At 36.6% G+C, this 16,197-nt stretch overlaps 1 protein-coding gene across 1 annotated transcript; it reads right to left on the bottom strand.

The window, feature by feature from the left end:
- Positions 1–441: 441 nt before the first annotated feature.
- On the bottom strand, positions 442–14,256 carry LOC112036615 (SUPPRESSOR OF ABI3-5). The gene is made up of 10 exons (XM_065762427.1): positions 14,022–14,256; positions 13,591–13,825; positions 13,139–13,264; positions 12,907–13,059; positions 11,389–11,515; positions 11,206–11,247; positions 8,122–8,463; positions 7,906–7,948; positions 911–988; positions 442–801 (listed from the first exon to the last, which is right to left on the bottom strand). Exons 1-10 carry the CDS (start codon positions 14,114–14,116, stop codon positions 735–737), a joined length of 1,308 nt encoding a protein of 435 aa, XP_065618499.1. The 5' UTR covers positions 14,117–14,256; the 3' UTR covers positions 442–734.
- Positions 14,257–16,197: the final 1,941 nt, after the last annotated feature.

Genomic DNA, 16,197 nt, shown 5'->3' with positions numbered 1-16,197 from the left:
CCCATATATAAATCCAACCAAATCTGGAGTTTATTAAAATGTTATTAGATGTAGTATGATGTATTAAATTTTAAATAAAATGCTAATATGACAATTTCTTATTAGATGGTGTAAAACATGAGTTTTACACCTAATCCTTACCAAATTCAGACTCATTTAATAAACAATATTTTTCTCTTATATAAGATTGGAAAAAAAATTAATTATAACATAAGCATAATAAATAAATCATACAATCCACCTTTTTCATCCTTTGCCTTTTCTTCTCAAGGAAATTTCCATTTTTTCATCATTCTCTACCAAATACACAATAGAAATCTGGAATCTTTTATATCTTCCTACTTTTTCATCCTCTCATTCAAACAAACCCTAAAACAATTATATAAAAGTTTTCAAGGACAGCTATCTATGTAATTGTAAAAGAATTACACTTCAAGATCATCATTCAAGGCAAAATAGCATTCCCATAGATGCAATGTTGAGATGGTACTGGATCAATTTAGATGTGAATTGAAAACCCATTCATAATCATCTAAAAAGCAAAACGATAACATGTTGTCACATCATTAAATTAGGTCACCTTGGGCAAGAAAATCCAAAACTATATGACAATCCAATTGTAAGAAACACTGGTTCCCACGGAAAACCTATCTGACCATTCAATTCCACATATTACAACTCTATGCTCCATGAACTGTACAAAGTCCTAAAGTGAAGCAGTAGAACTCTCCCCTTCAAATCGCATTGGATGCAACCTGCTGAACTTCAACATATGTGCCGGTTTCTTCATTATACGAATACCTACATATAAAAGTCAAGATGATTTAATTAGGGTAGTTATCAGCAACCAATTAGGAACACAACACAACATCAAATAAATACTAAAAAGTAAAGGACGCATTTACATTACCATTGTCCTGATGCTGCAGAACAAAACAGTCCTGTGGATGAGTCATAATAGTACCCCAAACTGCTGCTATAGTAGTACCTGAAGCGTTGAGATACCCAAGATTAAATTAAAGAAAGCAGAATCAGGTTGGGTATGAAAAAGATACAAACATAGCCAATAAACAAATGTTGAATACATTTAAGGAAATACACGCTCATGCAACATTTGCATGAACTAATAATGAGATATCATAAAAACATGGAGACAAGTACACTCAGATCATTGCAGAACACTATTACCAGATAAGATACAAGAGCGCACAAGCCTATAGAGAGAACAGAAACTATCATTATCATTATATTGTTGTTACTACTCACAATAATCACATAATTTATCTTCACTGCTTTCAAGTAACTAAACCCACAAAACCATTTCTAGGAAAATACCGACCAATCATGATACCAAACAACCTCATTATGAAAGTTTTCAGGTGACCTATTAATAATAAATTTTTAGTGGAGGTGGCCTTACAAGGAATTTTCTTATTTGTTGCTGCTGGGCTCCATGGCCCAGTACTAATAATGTCTTGCATCAGTGCAACCCATGGGATATTTGGCTATGGTAATGACACAAATGGTCTGATTGAGTTGAAAGGGTGCATCATGTAAGAATTGCAGGGGCATTTGTTGATTAAAGGTTAGTATACTCAAGAGGAAATGAATTTTATTTAGACATGTTATCACCAAGTCTGTCTGGGCTATTACCGTGGCTAAGGCATCCTAACCTTCATAGTGAATAGGTTATTAGAACTTGCACAGTCCTGGTTGTAACTTTATGGGCTATTTGGTATCATAGGAATACAGTATTTGAGTTTGTGCAATGTCTCCTATACAGTTTCTAATGTTTTAGTAAGCCTTTGGTTGGCAGGTACTCTCTAGCTCTGTAAGGGTGTGGCTATGCTGGCAGGATTTGGTTCCAAGAAGACTGAAGGAGAGCTGAGGTGGCAGCTGATAGCATTAAGGAGTGTGGACTAGTTGCAGCTTTTTTTTGGAAGGGGGGTGGGGATGGAGGGTGATTGCTTTTGTGGCCAAATGTCAAATTGGGCAGGAGGAATTTGTGTGATGTTACAGTTCTAACTACACATCAAAGCAGGAAGTCGGAGTAGTAGCACTGTAGCAGTAAGGGAGATTATGCAAAGAGGCAAGAGAGCAAGGCTTCCATTGCATTATTTTCTTAATTTGGCAGTAGACAGGTGGGAAATGTGTTTAAGGGAAAGAGGGCTGTGTCTTGGCTAGTTGAAGGAACTACTCAAAATGCTACCCATGTTTTTAGTTTCAAACAGTTAGTTATTAACATTATAAGGTTGTTCATGTTAATTAAAAAGCTTATATAAGATATATACATTTTTTTGTTTTTTGATAATTCAATAGTTGAGGGTGGGGAATTGAACCCAGGATGTCTCCATTGGAGAAACCGGGAGTTGCCATTTGAGCTACAAGGCTCTTGTATTGTGTAAAATATATAAATTGATATTGATGTGTGTACTATACCTTCATACAAAATTGATGCACAGTTTTGAGATTTATAAGTCTGAATTGTGAGGAATCCACATTCTTCTAGTCAAAAGAAAAAGGAGCAAGCATGCAAACACATACATGTAGATGCATGTGAGTGTTCAAACACACACCTACACCTGATTCTAAAAGAGATCATCAAATTACATAGATTGTTCAGAATGCTCTAGCGCTCTACTAAAGAGAATACAAGAGCATGCCCATGAAAATAATGGTAGCAATTTGATAGAACCAACAATCTACAACAAACAACTACAATTCCTATACTTGATGCTCTTAAGTGAGAGAGAGAGAGAGAAACCCCACAGCAAACATTTCAAAGAAAATATTGGCAAACCAAAATAGCAGGTGAGCCACAAATTGTAGGGGTCAACTTCTAGTAACAAAAAGTACAAGATTCATATGCTCAGCTTGGTCATGTTCATCTATTCAGGACGGGGAAGGCAGATCACATACATTTCTTTAAATGTAAAAGAGCAAAGGTCATTCAACCAGTTATTTTATGCTTTTTACTTCACCCCAAAAATGGTATTAATTATTTATATTTGAAATTGCATGCTTTTTACACTAGGTAAGAAAAATATATATAACGAATGAATAAGAAGTTCTCTTCATTTATGGTGACCACATCACATGGGTAGTGCTGCAAACAAGTGATCTGGTATGAAGCTCTGTTGGCCGGGATAAGCGGTTCAGCCCATTCATATTTTAAAAATCCAAATTCGAGACTGAAATCAGGCAGGTAATAAGCGAGCCTGAGACTGAACCTGAGCTGTAACTTCAAGGGGCTCAACTTATAGGCTTTAAGCCAAATTAACAAGTAAGATATTGTTTCAAGTGGTTGTCATCCATCCACATTAGCCATCATATAAGTTCCAAAACATTTCTCTCCAAAGACTTCCTTTAATCCCATTCTTTTGGTGCACTTCACAATAACCATTTATTAAATTTTATTGGAAATTAATGTACTCCTTGGGAGATTGCTACATCTATGCCTTGAAGAACCTCTCCTTGGATGTTAAAAAGGAAATTGAGGAATTTGTTCATGTAAAATATATAGATTTCAGCTGATCTCATATAAGTACATAACTATTTTAATAGATATCTTTCACTTTGAATTTCACTACAAAATTGATCGATTTATTCTTGTTTTCTATTTCATGTAGTTAGCAAATAAAAAAGTGTCTCCTAATTTGACCTCAAGTTGGACTCCACAAATTAAATGAGAAATGACAGAATCTAGGGCTAGCAAAAGCACTTCACAAGAACAAGAAATAAAAAAATCACATATAACAACAATATTTAACATGGTTCGACCACAAGCAATGACAACTAAAATCCACAATCAATTATATGGATTACAAACACTCAATCAAACCTTACAAACCAAACTCACAGACTCTCACAAATCTGCATCAACCCAGTTTTTTCCTTACAACAACCAGGTAGATTTCACATCCTTGCCGAGATTTCATCCAACCCAGATTTCTCCTCCTCCTCCTCACCTCTTATCTCAGCCAAGCCACCACCCTCTAACCTCTTTTGGGTCGCTTGGGTCTCAGATCTACTTTCTCTCTCCATTGAATCTGATCTGATATGGTTGTTTGGGTATAAAGTGGGTGAGTTTTGGGATCTAGATCTATTTTCTCTCCCATTAATATTTTTTCTGCTTTTCTTTCCACCAATTGAAGAATCAGACCACTGCACCAACAAAGACAGCCACCAACATGGCCGAAATCTCAATCCAATAGGATGGCTGCAGTACGTGTTTTAGGAATACCAACAGGTTGGCGCGGTGAAGAGAACTCTCCCAACACAGGATGCACCGGCCGCTGTTCACCCCTACCCATACATCCAACAGACCCTCAACTTACAAACATAAGTATCTTTTAACCTCAAAAATATACTAAATTACTCTTTGAAGATAGTCACTCATGTTTTTCTGAGTCTTCTCTTCACATAGGGAATACACTTGGGCCAAAGCTGCCAAATCCTTTACAAAACTGTCTATATATAATAAATCCTATGGAAAAAAAAAAATAGAGTTGAATATGAGGTCTGGACCTGGGATGCACAGATGTGGCAAAATGGGCGATGCCGCTGCCCGCGCGTCGGTGTTGTGTCCAGTTTTTTTTTTTGGGTGGATCTTGCCATCATAGCTACACATGAACTTCGCTTTGTAGTTCTATTGAGGCTGATCATCCCACGGTGGCGGATTCTCAAAGTCGATTTCACGTGAGCGCGGCGAGGATTTGCCGGAGTCAGGGTATGAAGTGAAGGACTAGTTTTCCATGGGTTGATTGTAGAGAGAGAGAGAAACAAAAAGGAGTGGAAGAAGTCTAGTAGGTGTGTGTGTGTAAGAACTGTAGAAGCACTATGGCTTTATTTAGTTTAGTGCACGAATGAAACACATGTGAAGTTGTGCCCTATAAAACAATTGAGATTTTAATATAGATTAATTATTGTTGTATATAATTAGTTACATACAGTCTTGCATATATTTTGTGAAGTTGTATTTTAAAAATATAATTTCAAATATAATTGTAAAATCATAAAATTGTATTTTCAAAACATAATTTTATAATTTATGCTTAGCAGTATATAGAAAATATAAATAAAAATATTTTTTTTTAAATTTTAATCGCCGCACCCCGCCACACTCGTACCCTACTTTTTCAAAAATTGCCGAGTCCTGCATCCGCACCCACACCCACACCCGAACCCGAATCCAGAAATGCACCTGTGCTTCATAGGTCTAGACCAATGTGTTTAAAAAAAAAAAGCTGTACTGTTACTATTTACTATTTTTTCTTACTTTATTATTTTTTTGTCACTCCTTGAAAATTTTTTTTAAAAAAATAGAAAAGTAAAAACCTGACCGTTTACTTGTGTAGTTTCTAGGTTCTTCGAGTTTTACTCCATAAAAGAACACCCCCAGACTACAGCCAAAGCTACCAGTGCCAAAAATGAAAAACCTCTATTCTTTTTGTTCCCCAGAAAGTAAGAACTCAAAAAAAAAAAAAAAAAAAAAAAAAAAAAAAACACCAACAGTCGTAACAATCCGACAGAGAGAAATCTAAAGGCCAATCTTGTGCATAAAGTCAGGAGGAAGAAATAGATCTGCACCGATCTGAGCTTGAAGAAGCACTAATGAACCTGGAGCAACGCCAAGCTGTGTCAATGACTTCAATTTGTGCAGATCTGTTCTGAGTAGTTGGAGTGTAGATCAAACAAGAGATGAGAGATCTAAGGCAACAATCGCTTTTTTTTTTTTTTTTTCTTCTCAATTTTTTGGGTGGCCATATCTTGACTGTGTCCAAGCCGGGTCCCAATTAAGAAATTAATTTTTCCTTTCTCCACACATACTAGACACGAATGAACTTGTGTCGATGCAGTACCCGAGTTCTACACGTGTCAGACACAGGTATGGCATCCTTTTTCATTTGTCCATGCTTCACAAAATAAATCAATACATACTCATTTTGGACTAGGAAGACCTCCTTTTGTAAAGAAGGAATGCCAAATTACTTCTTTAACAAGGAATAGACTTTCTACTCCAAGGGTGTGTTTACCTGTTAAATTGGGTGGATTGGGGATTAGAAGTGTGGCATCGTTTAATCAAGCTTTATTAGGGAAATGGTTGTGGCGTTTTGGACATGAAGTTACCCATCCTTGGCGGAGGGTTATCTCCACAAAATATGGTGAGGGTCAAGGGGGGTGGTGTACGAAAGTGTGCAGGAGGTCTCATGGATGTGGTCTTTGGAGAAGCATTCATGAAGGGTGGGAGAGTTTTTCTAAGCATTTGTCTTCTGTAGTGGGTGAAGGCACCCGTATCCGCTTCTGGCATGATTGTTGGATTGGGGATAATACCCTAAAAGATCTCTATCCTGAGCTCTATGTGTGTTCAGCTGCTAAGGATGCATGCATTTTTGAAGTTTTGTGGACTCCAGAAGGAGGTTCTTTTAGAGTGTGGGACTTAAGGTTTTATAGAGCTTTTGAAGATTGAGAGCTAGCTGCATCTTACTCTCTTCTTCAGCTTATCCATCCTCGTATTCCTTGAGGGGTGAGGAGGGATACTCTTTGTTGGAGGCTCAAAAGGGATGGTAAGTTTGATACCTGATCTTTTTACCAAGCAATTTAGGAATTTAGGGTACTCCGCATTTTTGGTTTCTTTGGAAGGGTGTGTGGAAACCAAAGATTCCTAAGTTAGTGGCCTTCTTCTTGTGGTCAACTACTCATGATCGGCTTCTCACTTTGGATAATCTCATGCTTAGGGATCGCCCTTTGGTAAATCGGTGTTGTATGTGTTGTGGTGATGGGGAGTCGATAAACCATCTTCTACTTCATTGTCCTGTTTCACATACCTTATGGTCCTTCATGCTTCAGGCTTTTGGTATTCATTGGGTTATGCCAAGATCGGTGGCGGGATTGTTATCTTGTTGGCATCAGTGGCTTGGGAAGTATAACTCGAATATTTGGAATTTGATTCCCTGGTGCTTAATGTGGATTGTTTGGTTGAAAAGAAATGGTCACTCCGTGAACATGGAGAAGACGTTGGATGAGTTGTTAAAGGTTTTATGCTAGCGCGGTCTTTTTGAGTGGGCTCGATGTTGGGGCTTTACTGATTCTTTGTCTCTTTCAAAGTTTATGTTTTCCCTTAGTTTATCTGTCTGATTTCCTTTTCTTTTGTTTTGCTGTTTTTTTCTTCTGTTTCTTGTTGTTCATCATCATGAACAACTTGTACTTTTCATTTTTTCTCATTAATAATAGTTCTCAAATTACCTATCAAAAAAAGAAAACCCAAACTAACTATAAATAGGAATTTGAGACAATTTCTAACAAGTAATCAACTAGTACTCAAGCTTGATAAAAAATTCACTGATCCAAGCTCAAGCACGATTGTTCAAGCACACTCAACACTAATTTGGACTTGGTTGCTCCTAGGCATGAGCATAAATCACTTAGCCAATCAGGGGTGAATGCCCCTAGATTACCTAGCAATTGGTTCTGGCAAGTGGGGTTAGTTGCCTATAGGTTTTACCAGCTAAAGGCGAGTCCGAAGTGTTCTTCTTTAGAAAGGTTCCCTACATTTAAATTATATATAAAATAAATAAATAAATAAATAAATAAAAAGGTTTGGCATGATTCATTTGTGACCTAGCAAATGGTATTAGCTTCACCCTGCATATTTGAACCATTGCAAAACCCCACCCAACCTCCTCCAAAGAGATTGTCTCTATCATTATAACTAGGACAGGATTTCCAATTGTAACATTGCATAAATTCAAATCCTAAATAAAACAAACAAACAAGTCATGAACACATCGAAGACATTAAATTTCATGACATATCAAGATCATCTTTTTATTTTTTTTTTCAAAGTGATATATCAAGATCATCTCAGGAAAACCAGTTCAAAAAGAGAGAGAGAGGAGAGAGTACCCAGTGGACTCATCATACACGTAATCATTTTGCAAAGCTCCACCTGAAAACCAAGCAATTAAAAGACAAAAGAAAAACCATGTCAAGCAACAAAGAAAATAGTATTTCATATGCCAATAATGAATTATCTAGGCCCAATAAAATAATATGCCAAAAATTTTTTTATAGATAAAATTCTAAACTTTTGAACTTCTTACAATCAATAAAATAGCTTACTTTCTGATTCAGAGTTTAGGGTGCTTGCTGATGGTTGGTTGACTGCATCAGAATTATGTCCAGAAACTACATTACTTCCATCAAAAGATGGTTTAGCAGTGGCATTTTCATCCTCCTCCCCAAACATATCATAAGCATCAGCGTCATTGCTTGATGTTTCAGCAGTAGACGCACTTGGGTTCAAGGTATCCACAACAGGACCAGGCAGCACTGTGGAGGCTACTTCAGTATCTGTCATGTCAGACAGCAAGCCATTTCCTATGCCAAAATAAGTAGAACCCCCCTGACCTGCACTTGTTGATATGCCCTCCCCTCTTGCCTTAGCCAATCTCTCATAACCTTCTGAAGAAACATGGTAAAAAAAAAACCATAGTTTATAATGCTATCAATAATCACCCACCCTTTTGCACCAACTCAAATGCAAGTGTGATTGAAGAAAACTGACTCGTGGAAAAATCAAATGTAAAATAAAAGATATGAAATAAATAATAACAATGATAATGCATGCATCCATTATGCTTTAATTGACACCATGAGTGTAGAATTAAGTTTGATTCCATATAATGACAGAAATAAATTAATAAAAATATTGCACTACATTCTATAAGTGATAAACAAGTAGGTATTGATTTAAAGGCCATATATTAAGTGCGGAGGAACTTCCACCAATTGATATAGGTGGATCAAAAGACTTCACATTCTTTAAAAAACAAAAAGGCTAATTTTGGAATCAAGAAGAGCTCACGATTCAACTAGAAGAAGAAAAACTAAGAATTGGGCAATGAATAGTACCCTTTGGTGTATCAACAAATTACTACCCTCCCCTAAAAGAGAAGAACCAGCGAGAATAAAGAAAGAAATAGCAAGCAAGATGTTCAAAGCCCAGAAACGCTGAGACTTAGGAACTAAGAAGCAAATGGTGCTCCTCCTTTCAAGGGAACCACCAGGCACTCCACCAGACTTACCTTGATAATAGGTCCCCTGATAACAGAGCTGAGAGGTCCTTGTGGTGGAGGGGCAGTAGTTTAGTAGTACGTATGGGAGGTCTTCGATTTCTAAGGATTGAATCCAAAAGGCTTGAACTAATTCTAGAGGAAGGGGGCAGACCTACAGACTTCGGATCATAGAACGAGGTAACACATACAAGCATAATGTTCTTTTAGGCAGAGAAGGCATCCAATGGTCTCTGTACTTTCCAGATTAAACCACACCCATCTGTCCTCCAAATTCATATTTCACTACTATCCAATAATGGGAAAACCCATATAAACATCAATAGTTCTCTCCCTTTTCATCCCCATTTTTTTAAAAATAAAAATAAATTTTCAGCACTATACTTCCAAAGTAAATTACTCAGTCCCCATTGATCCTTACCAATCATATTGCAAAATATTCTAAGTGTACTATCAAGTACGACCAAATGCCAAAAATGACCCCTTCTGAACAGTTCACAGGATGCTGTTCATACCCAGAAAAGTACCTGTGATTCTCTGTTTTTTTCTTTTCTTTTCTTCATCAATCTTAACCTCCTTGATCTAAAACCGGCCTGCTTAATCAAAGGCCCTTGTGTGGAGTAAAGCCAATCTCAAAGTCTAAGTTTTAGGCTTGTTGCATAGTACGTACATGCTTGATTATGTTTTTTCTGATCATGTAAAAACATGCCCACTATCAAATAACACCAGAGGGGTACTCCTCTTTTTTTTTTAATTAAAAAAAAAGTTTATTGATGGACAAGAGAAGCCAAGTTCATAGGGAAGTATACAATGGGAAAAATGCAATCAACCTCTCAAAGTACAAAGATCAATCAAATCACATAATGAATACAAGGATAAAGAACCCAATGCTAACATCTTTTTTTTTTTTTTTGGGATAATCAAGAATTTATTATAAAAATAAAAATTAAAAAAAAGAGCTCAAAATGGTGAGCTTTCTAAAGAATTACAAATGAACATCCATATGATTCAAAAATCCAACCATAGAGAAAACAAGAAACCCCCAATCTCAGTACAACAACAAAACAAAACAAAAGGTATTGGTGATAGCGGATCCCCTTAAACTAATCCCCTTGAACTCTCAAGAAAACCACTTGGGCTACCAATACCATTGATCAAAATTGAGAACCAGACTGTCTAAATACACAACAATATCCATCTCCATTTTTTCTAGAATCCAGAACACCTAATTAGATAAATAAGGAAATCCCCCTGTTAACATGATCATATGCTTTCTCTGCATCTATTTTACACAACAACCATGGAACTCGTCTTCAATTTGCTGTCCAGGCACTCATTGGCAATGAGTACGTAGTCTAAAATTTCTCTGCCCTTCATCTAAGACTCTTAAACTATCTCGTGAAGCACCACCTGCAATCTATTAACCAAGATATTGGCAATAATTTTAAAAAAGTGTGACCAAATTCGTTACAATACTTGCTTAAATAGATAAAACCCACACAAACCTAGGAAGAGAGAGAGTCCTAGCGGTTGGAGGCTTGGGATGAGTTGTAGACTCATACATCCTGGATTCAATCCCCACTAGGAGTTCCCCTAGATTACCTGATACACAGTTTTGGTGGGGTCCCTATGGGTGGGTCCAAAGGGCCCTACCTTGCTAAGAGTCTTATTTAGAAAACGAGACTTTCTAATAACTTAACAAGACTCAAACAAGATTAAAATAATCCAGAACCATAACTAAACATTCCTAACTACAGACCAAACATCCCACTTTTGTAATACCTAGGATGGAATAACTTCATTCAAAGAAACTGAAAGAAAAAAGAAAAAAGTAAAGACACTACAACTATATAGATTGATCCATCCAAAGACTACCCCTCTCATGTGTAGAATCTATAGGGGAATCCAATAGTGAATTCTGCATTAAATCTTCCTGAACACATCAGGTGGTTAAACATTCCAAAATATGAAAACAAGCGAGCAAACACACAGACAGACATTTGTGTAAATTATCAGGACAACACAGAAGCAGACAACGCAATAATAAATACCAATATACATACAAAAGCACACACATGCACACTTAAAGAAAGAGTACCTTGTTAAAAAAAGTACAGAGCAAAACACTGACCTGCCTCACGCTGAAAGACCTCCTGCTTTTCATGATACACATCTGCAGAACAGAAATTCCACCAATAAGTGATGCAATTTAACCAAGAGAAACAGATTCTTACAGAGAGTTGAATAAAAATGCAAATCTTTTAGGTTCCAAGTAAACCTGGGGCTGACAAAATTGAGAAAGCAAGCACTTTACCATATTCACCATTCTCCATCAGCTTCATTGCATCTTCTGTAAGCTGGTCAAATACAATCTTTGATTCAGCTGACATCTTCTCCTTCCTGTTTGAAGTACCCTTTAACCTTCTCAAAGCTCGCAAAACCTATCAGGAGATACACAATTAACTTTGTTACCCTAAATGAATACACAAATCATAATTCATACATGATGGAATAGTGATGAAATAATGCTGCAACTCATATTCTTCTGCAATAGTATAAATTGAAAAAAATCAAGCCAAAACAATACAATCCTGAATGGAAATTGAAAATTTCCCAGATACAACATAAGATATAAGTCAAATGACTCTTAATGCATTCTTTAATTACCACCAGTGTATGAATTTTTTCACAATGCATAAGGTGCTGGTTATATTTTGTCGTTGTATTTGTAACTCTAGGAAGTATTGCCATATTCAAAAAGAATAAGAATCAGCAAAGGGATGATTAATCTCCTGCTACCACCTGCCAAAAACCCACCACCACCAAACCTAATGCTATCACCCCCAATTAATTTTCAACTACCACCTCCATCAAACATACAGTATCGCCACCAGAATACAGACAAAGCAGTATACCCCCACTCAACCTACCAACATTCCTTTTGCTAACAATTTTCCTATCCCAAACCTTCATCTTCCCTTTTCAACAAATCCACCCCCCAAGTTCCAATCCAACTCCCAGCAAAGCAAAAATAGTGTGCATCCCAAGAGGGTAAGGATGGTAAAGCGTGGACAGGCATCAATAATCTAACTTGCAAGCAATTTTTAGGAGGAAGAGATCCCTCAGTTATGCATAGAAAACACACTCACCACAACAAGTTCTGCCCTTACTATAAACTAACCACAACTAATAAAATATTGTTTTGATAATTCAATAATTGGGGGCAAGGGGATTTGAACCCTGGATGTTTTCATTGAAAACACCAGAGTGTGCCAACCAGTTGCTACAAGCTATAATAAAATAAAATAAAACCTTAAATTAAAAAATGGTTTAACCCTAGACCACTAATGACTTGACCTTTAAAACCATAGCATTCTTGCTTTAATTGGCATCACACTCAAGCCCCATAAAATAAAGTTTGAATAAATGAATTTGTAAAGAAGCAACCAATTTAATCTTCCATGATTTTCATCATAACTTCCACTTTAAATGAGTACACAGATACCATTGGTCATTGCACATTGTTATTTACACAATATGCATTGTGGTCATCTAGAATATCCAAAATATATTTATATTCATTTCTTGTCACATCATATTGACTGACCAAAACATGCCTTCAAATCAAAAAGGCCTAGGTTCAAATACAACATATAAAGTATGCCACTTTCACAATTGCAGAAAAAAGCCATACATAGTCAGTTTTTAAGGGAAAATAGTATGTACAATCTAGAATACACAATTTTGTAATCTTATTGACGTTGTAATTACAAAATAGAAAGCTGAAAATGTTTACCATAAATAAATGAATTTAAAACACACTATAACTTACAGTTTCTCCTGGCTCAAGTATGTCAGCAATACGCCTCTTCATCGTTCCGATATCGTCAGAAGAAAGGTCATTGGCATCATCTTCATTGTTTATTACAGCAGACCCTTTTCCAGCATACTTTGGTTCAGCCTCAACACTATCAAGCCATGCATCCTACATGAATCCATTTTAACTCTAACATACGTGTAAATTCCACGTCTAAAATGCACACGAGTAAAGTCCTTCTTTTTACCTTAATTTCATTATCGTTGACATATTCAACAAAATTTCCGTCCGCGTCAAAATAGCCCTCTTCCCTCTCTTTGTTTAAATTGAAAGGTTCTATCTGAATCCCATCATCGACAAAGCTGTCATTATCCTGCCAAAAGATATCCCCATCATTGGCTACCCTTTCCATTGATCCAATAACAGATGAATCTGGCAATCATCTTGACTCTATAAAGAATGCTGCCAATTCAAGAAATAATCATTCAAAATTATAATTGCGCTCTAACATTTAAAAAAAAAAACAAACACGGCTCCAATTCCCTCACCGCCTAGTCGAAACTATTCATCACAATTATAAACAATACCACCAAAACCTAAGCGAGCTCGATACATTACTCCATTCTAGAAGCCTCAAAGTACATTCAAACCAATATAAAATCTGAAACCTACCGACATAAATTAAAAGAAAATACAAACCTTGTAATCGACTTCAGCAGCCATGACATCATTGAGAATGCCTCTACTTTCTTCAGTAAAGAGTTCAGCAGTGAACTGTGTCCGCCGCTTTGCACGCTCCTTGGCGGCAGCGCGGGGATTCATCAAGTCGATGGGATCATCTTCCTCAGCTGGACCGCGGTCCACGACCACCACGGCTTCTTCTGCTGCTGCTGGTTTAACCTTCTTTCCCTTTGGGAACCTAACCCTCTTTGGCCTATAAAACCAACAGTCACTAAACACTCAGACTCAAAAATCTTTGGTTTTGAAACTCTCTGATTCCATTTCCAGGAAAACTTTTTTCCGATACAACAACAGATATTGAAAACTAGAAAGTGAATGAATTTGAGAGAGAGAGAGAGAGAGAGAGAGAGAGAGAGATTAGGGATTTGGAAGAGAGAGAAGAGAATTACGCTGAGGGTTTGTTGGAGGAGTCAAGGTTGTTGTCGTCGTCGGCGTCTTCGAAGAAAGGGCGCTTGAGATTGGGGCGCGATGAATTACCTTCCATGGTGGAGAGTGGCGCGTGATGAAAACCTATCTCACGAATGCCGAATCCTCTTCCTGTGTCTGTCTCTCTGTGAAATTTTGAGATTGTAGTCGATGTTTGGCTGCGGAGAAAATGTAACCCGGTCACCGTTTCGGTACCAGTATAAAATAGATAGATCGAGAGATTGAGTGATTTGACGGTGAAAGAGAAATAAATAATTAAATATTAAAAATTTAAAAAAAAATGTAAAAAAAAAAGGGGCAAATACTAGGCTTGTTCAATTTGATTAGGGAAATAAAATTTCAATATCAATTAATATTTTTTGATAAGCCAATATCAATAAATATTAATATACTGTTTTTCTCTCTCTCTCTCTCCCATACACACATATATATATATATATATAAATTATAATAACATTTTTATTATATTATTTTTTATTGTACTATTTTGTTTTTTTTTTTTGAAAAACTTTTATTGTACTAGTTGTAACACGTGAAAATATTAAAATTCATAGGATTATTGCTAATGGATTAATATTCGTACACGTGGAAAAAAAATTTGGAATTACCATTATTGGATTAATGGTGGTACTATACATAATGTCTTATGGTATTAATTTATTAAAAATTTAGTTACAAAATTAGTTATAACTTATAACTTAAAATTAAAATTATACTCAATATCATTTTATTATAAGTTAATTTTAATAATTCCACTATTAGATTACATTTTCTTCTTATATCCTCTATACTTGTAAAATTCTTAGAAAATTAAAGATTAATATCTATGTCATCAGTAAATTGTTTAAATTGTAATTTTTGTAATTTAAAATTATGCATATAATATAAACTTATAGATCATGTAGTAATTAATATCTGATTAACACAAAATTTGATATGTGTATTAAGAGTGTAAAGAATGATAATTCCAAAGGAATTCTGATAGATTCAAAGGAATTCTAAGGAATCAATGGGCTGAAAAGTCTCCGGATGTTCTTGATCTAGTAAAATGAGTCCTGAGAAAACAAAGAAAATCAGCAGAGAAGACCGGTGGTGGCCGGCCTTTGATTCTCCGATGGTAAAGTTAGAAAACTGGGGGATAGGAAAGCTCTCAATGCTTAACGTTTCTAAAATTCTCTTCCAGAGAAAGAAAGAAAAAAGGTCCCCTTACCTCTGCACCGAAAGGCCTTTATATAGCAGTAGAAATCAGTTACTTCTGCTAATCGTTGTAGAGTTTGGAGGATTCAGAGGGTAACTTCCTTAACTGCCACAAAGGTTACCTCTTCAGAAACTGCGTTGAGACTCGAGCGATACAGCTTTTGGTTGAAAGGGTGCTTAGTCCAGCTGTGAATTGACCTCGTCCGTCATTAATGAAGGACGAGGTCTAGCTCTTTATTAACCCATCTCGTCCGTCATAACTGAAGGACGAGATACGCAGCCCGCTCGTCCTACAATGGACGAGCGTGCAGGGGTAATGGTGGTAATGGAGGGACAAGGGTATTGAACACAGCTCTGAGTACTGATGTGGACGACCATAAGGACGAGTATTTGAACTTGGATGTTTTCTGGCACCATCAGTTGCCCCCCTTGTCCATGTGTCGTCCACGGATGTGCAATTTATTCTGGACGCATGACCCCCTTCAAATAATCAGAAGCGCCACGTGTCACGATGTAATTGGTGATTTATTTCGTCGGTTCATTTTTTCGAGACGTATGCCACGTGTCAATGCCTGATTGGTTGTGTCGTTTTATATGCTCAGGTCAACATCTATAAATAGTGGAATGCCCCCATTACCCTCTTACTTCTGAGATTTTTCTTCCTTGACATCCCTCGTCTAGAGCCTCGTCTAAGACTTCCCGCGTCCATAGTTTCAGTACGTCCTAGATCCAGGTAATCCCTCTTTCCTCGTCTTTTTAGGTTTTCTTAAAAAATTTCCTCTTTAGACGATGTCAGGAATTACCATTTCCTCGTCTAGTGATAGTACAGTAAGAGCCATAGACGAGTATTACAACGGAAGCAGTAATAGCTCTAGTAATACTACTAGTAGTAGCAGTAGGGGAAATACTACCGACGAGGAATACGTCTCAGGTAGGTACCCA

Source organism: Quercus suber, unplaced genomic scaffold (assembly GCF_002906115.3).
Source record: "Quercus suber isolate HL8 unplaced genomic scaffold, Cork oak 2.0 scaffold_458, whole genome shotgun sequence".
Taxonomy (NCBI): domain Eukaryota; kingdom Viridiplantae; phylum Streptophyta; class Magnoliopsida; order Fagales; family Fagaceae; genus Quercus; species Quercus suber.
Note: the sequence above shows the minus strand (reverse complement) of the source record. Positions and strands in the feature narration are given on the sequence as shown.

Bases quoted from the DNA above. Each gene is read 5' to 3' on its own strand.
- LOC112036615 (XM_065762427.1), bottom strand. From the start codon at position 14,116: ATGGAAGGTAATTCATCGCGCCCCAATCTCAAGCGCCCTTTCTTCGAA. The intron at 13,265-13,590 runs GTTTGTATTTTC...ATCTTTTGGCAG, and splicing joins CTGCTGAAGTCGATTACAAG to GATAATGACAGCTTTGTCGA. The intron at 13,060-13,138 runs GTAAAAAGAAGG...GGATTCATGTAG, and splicing joins TCAACGATAATGAAATTAAG to GATGCATGGCTTGATAGTGT.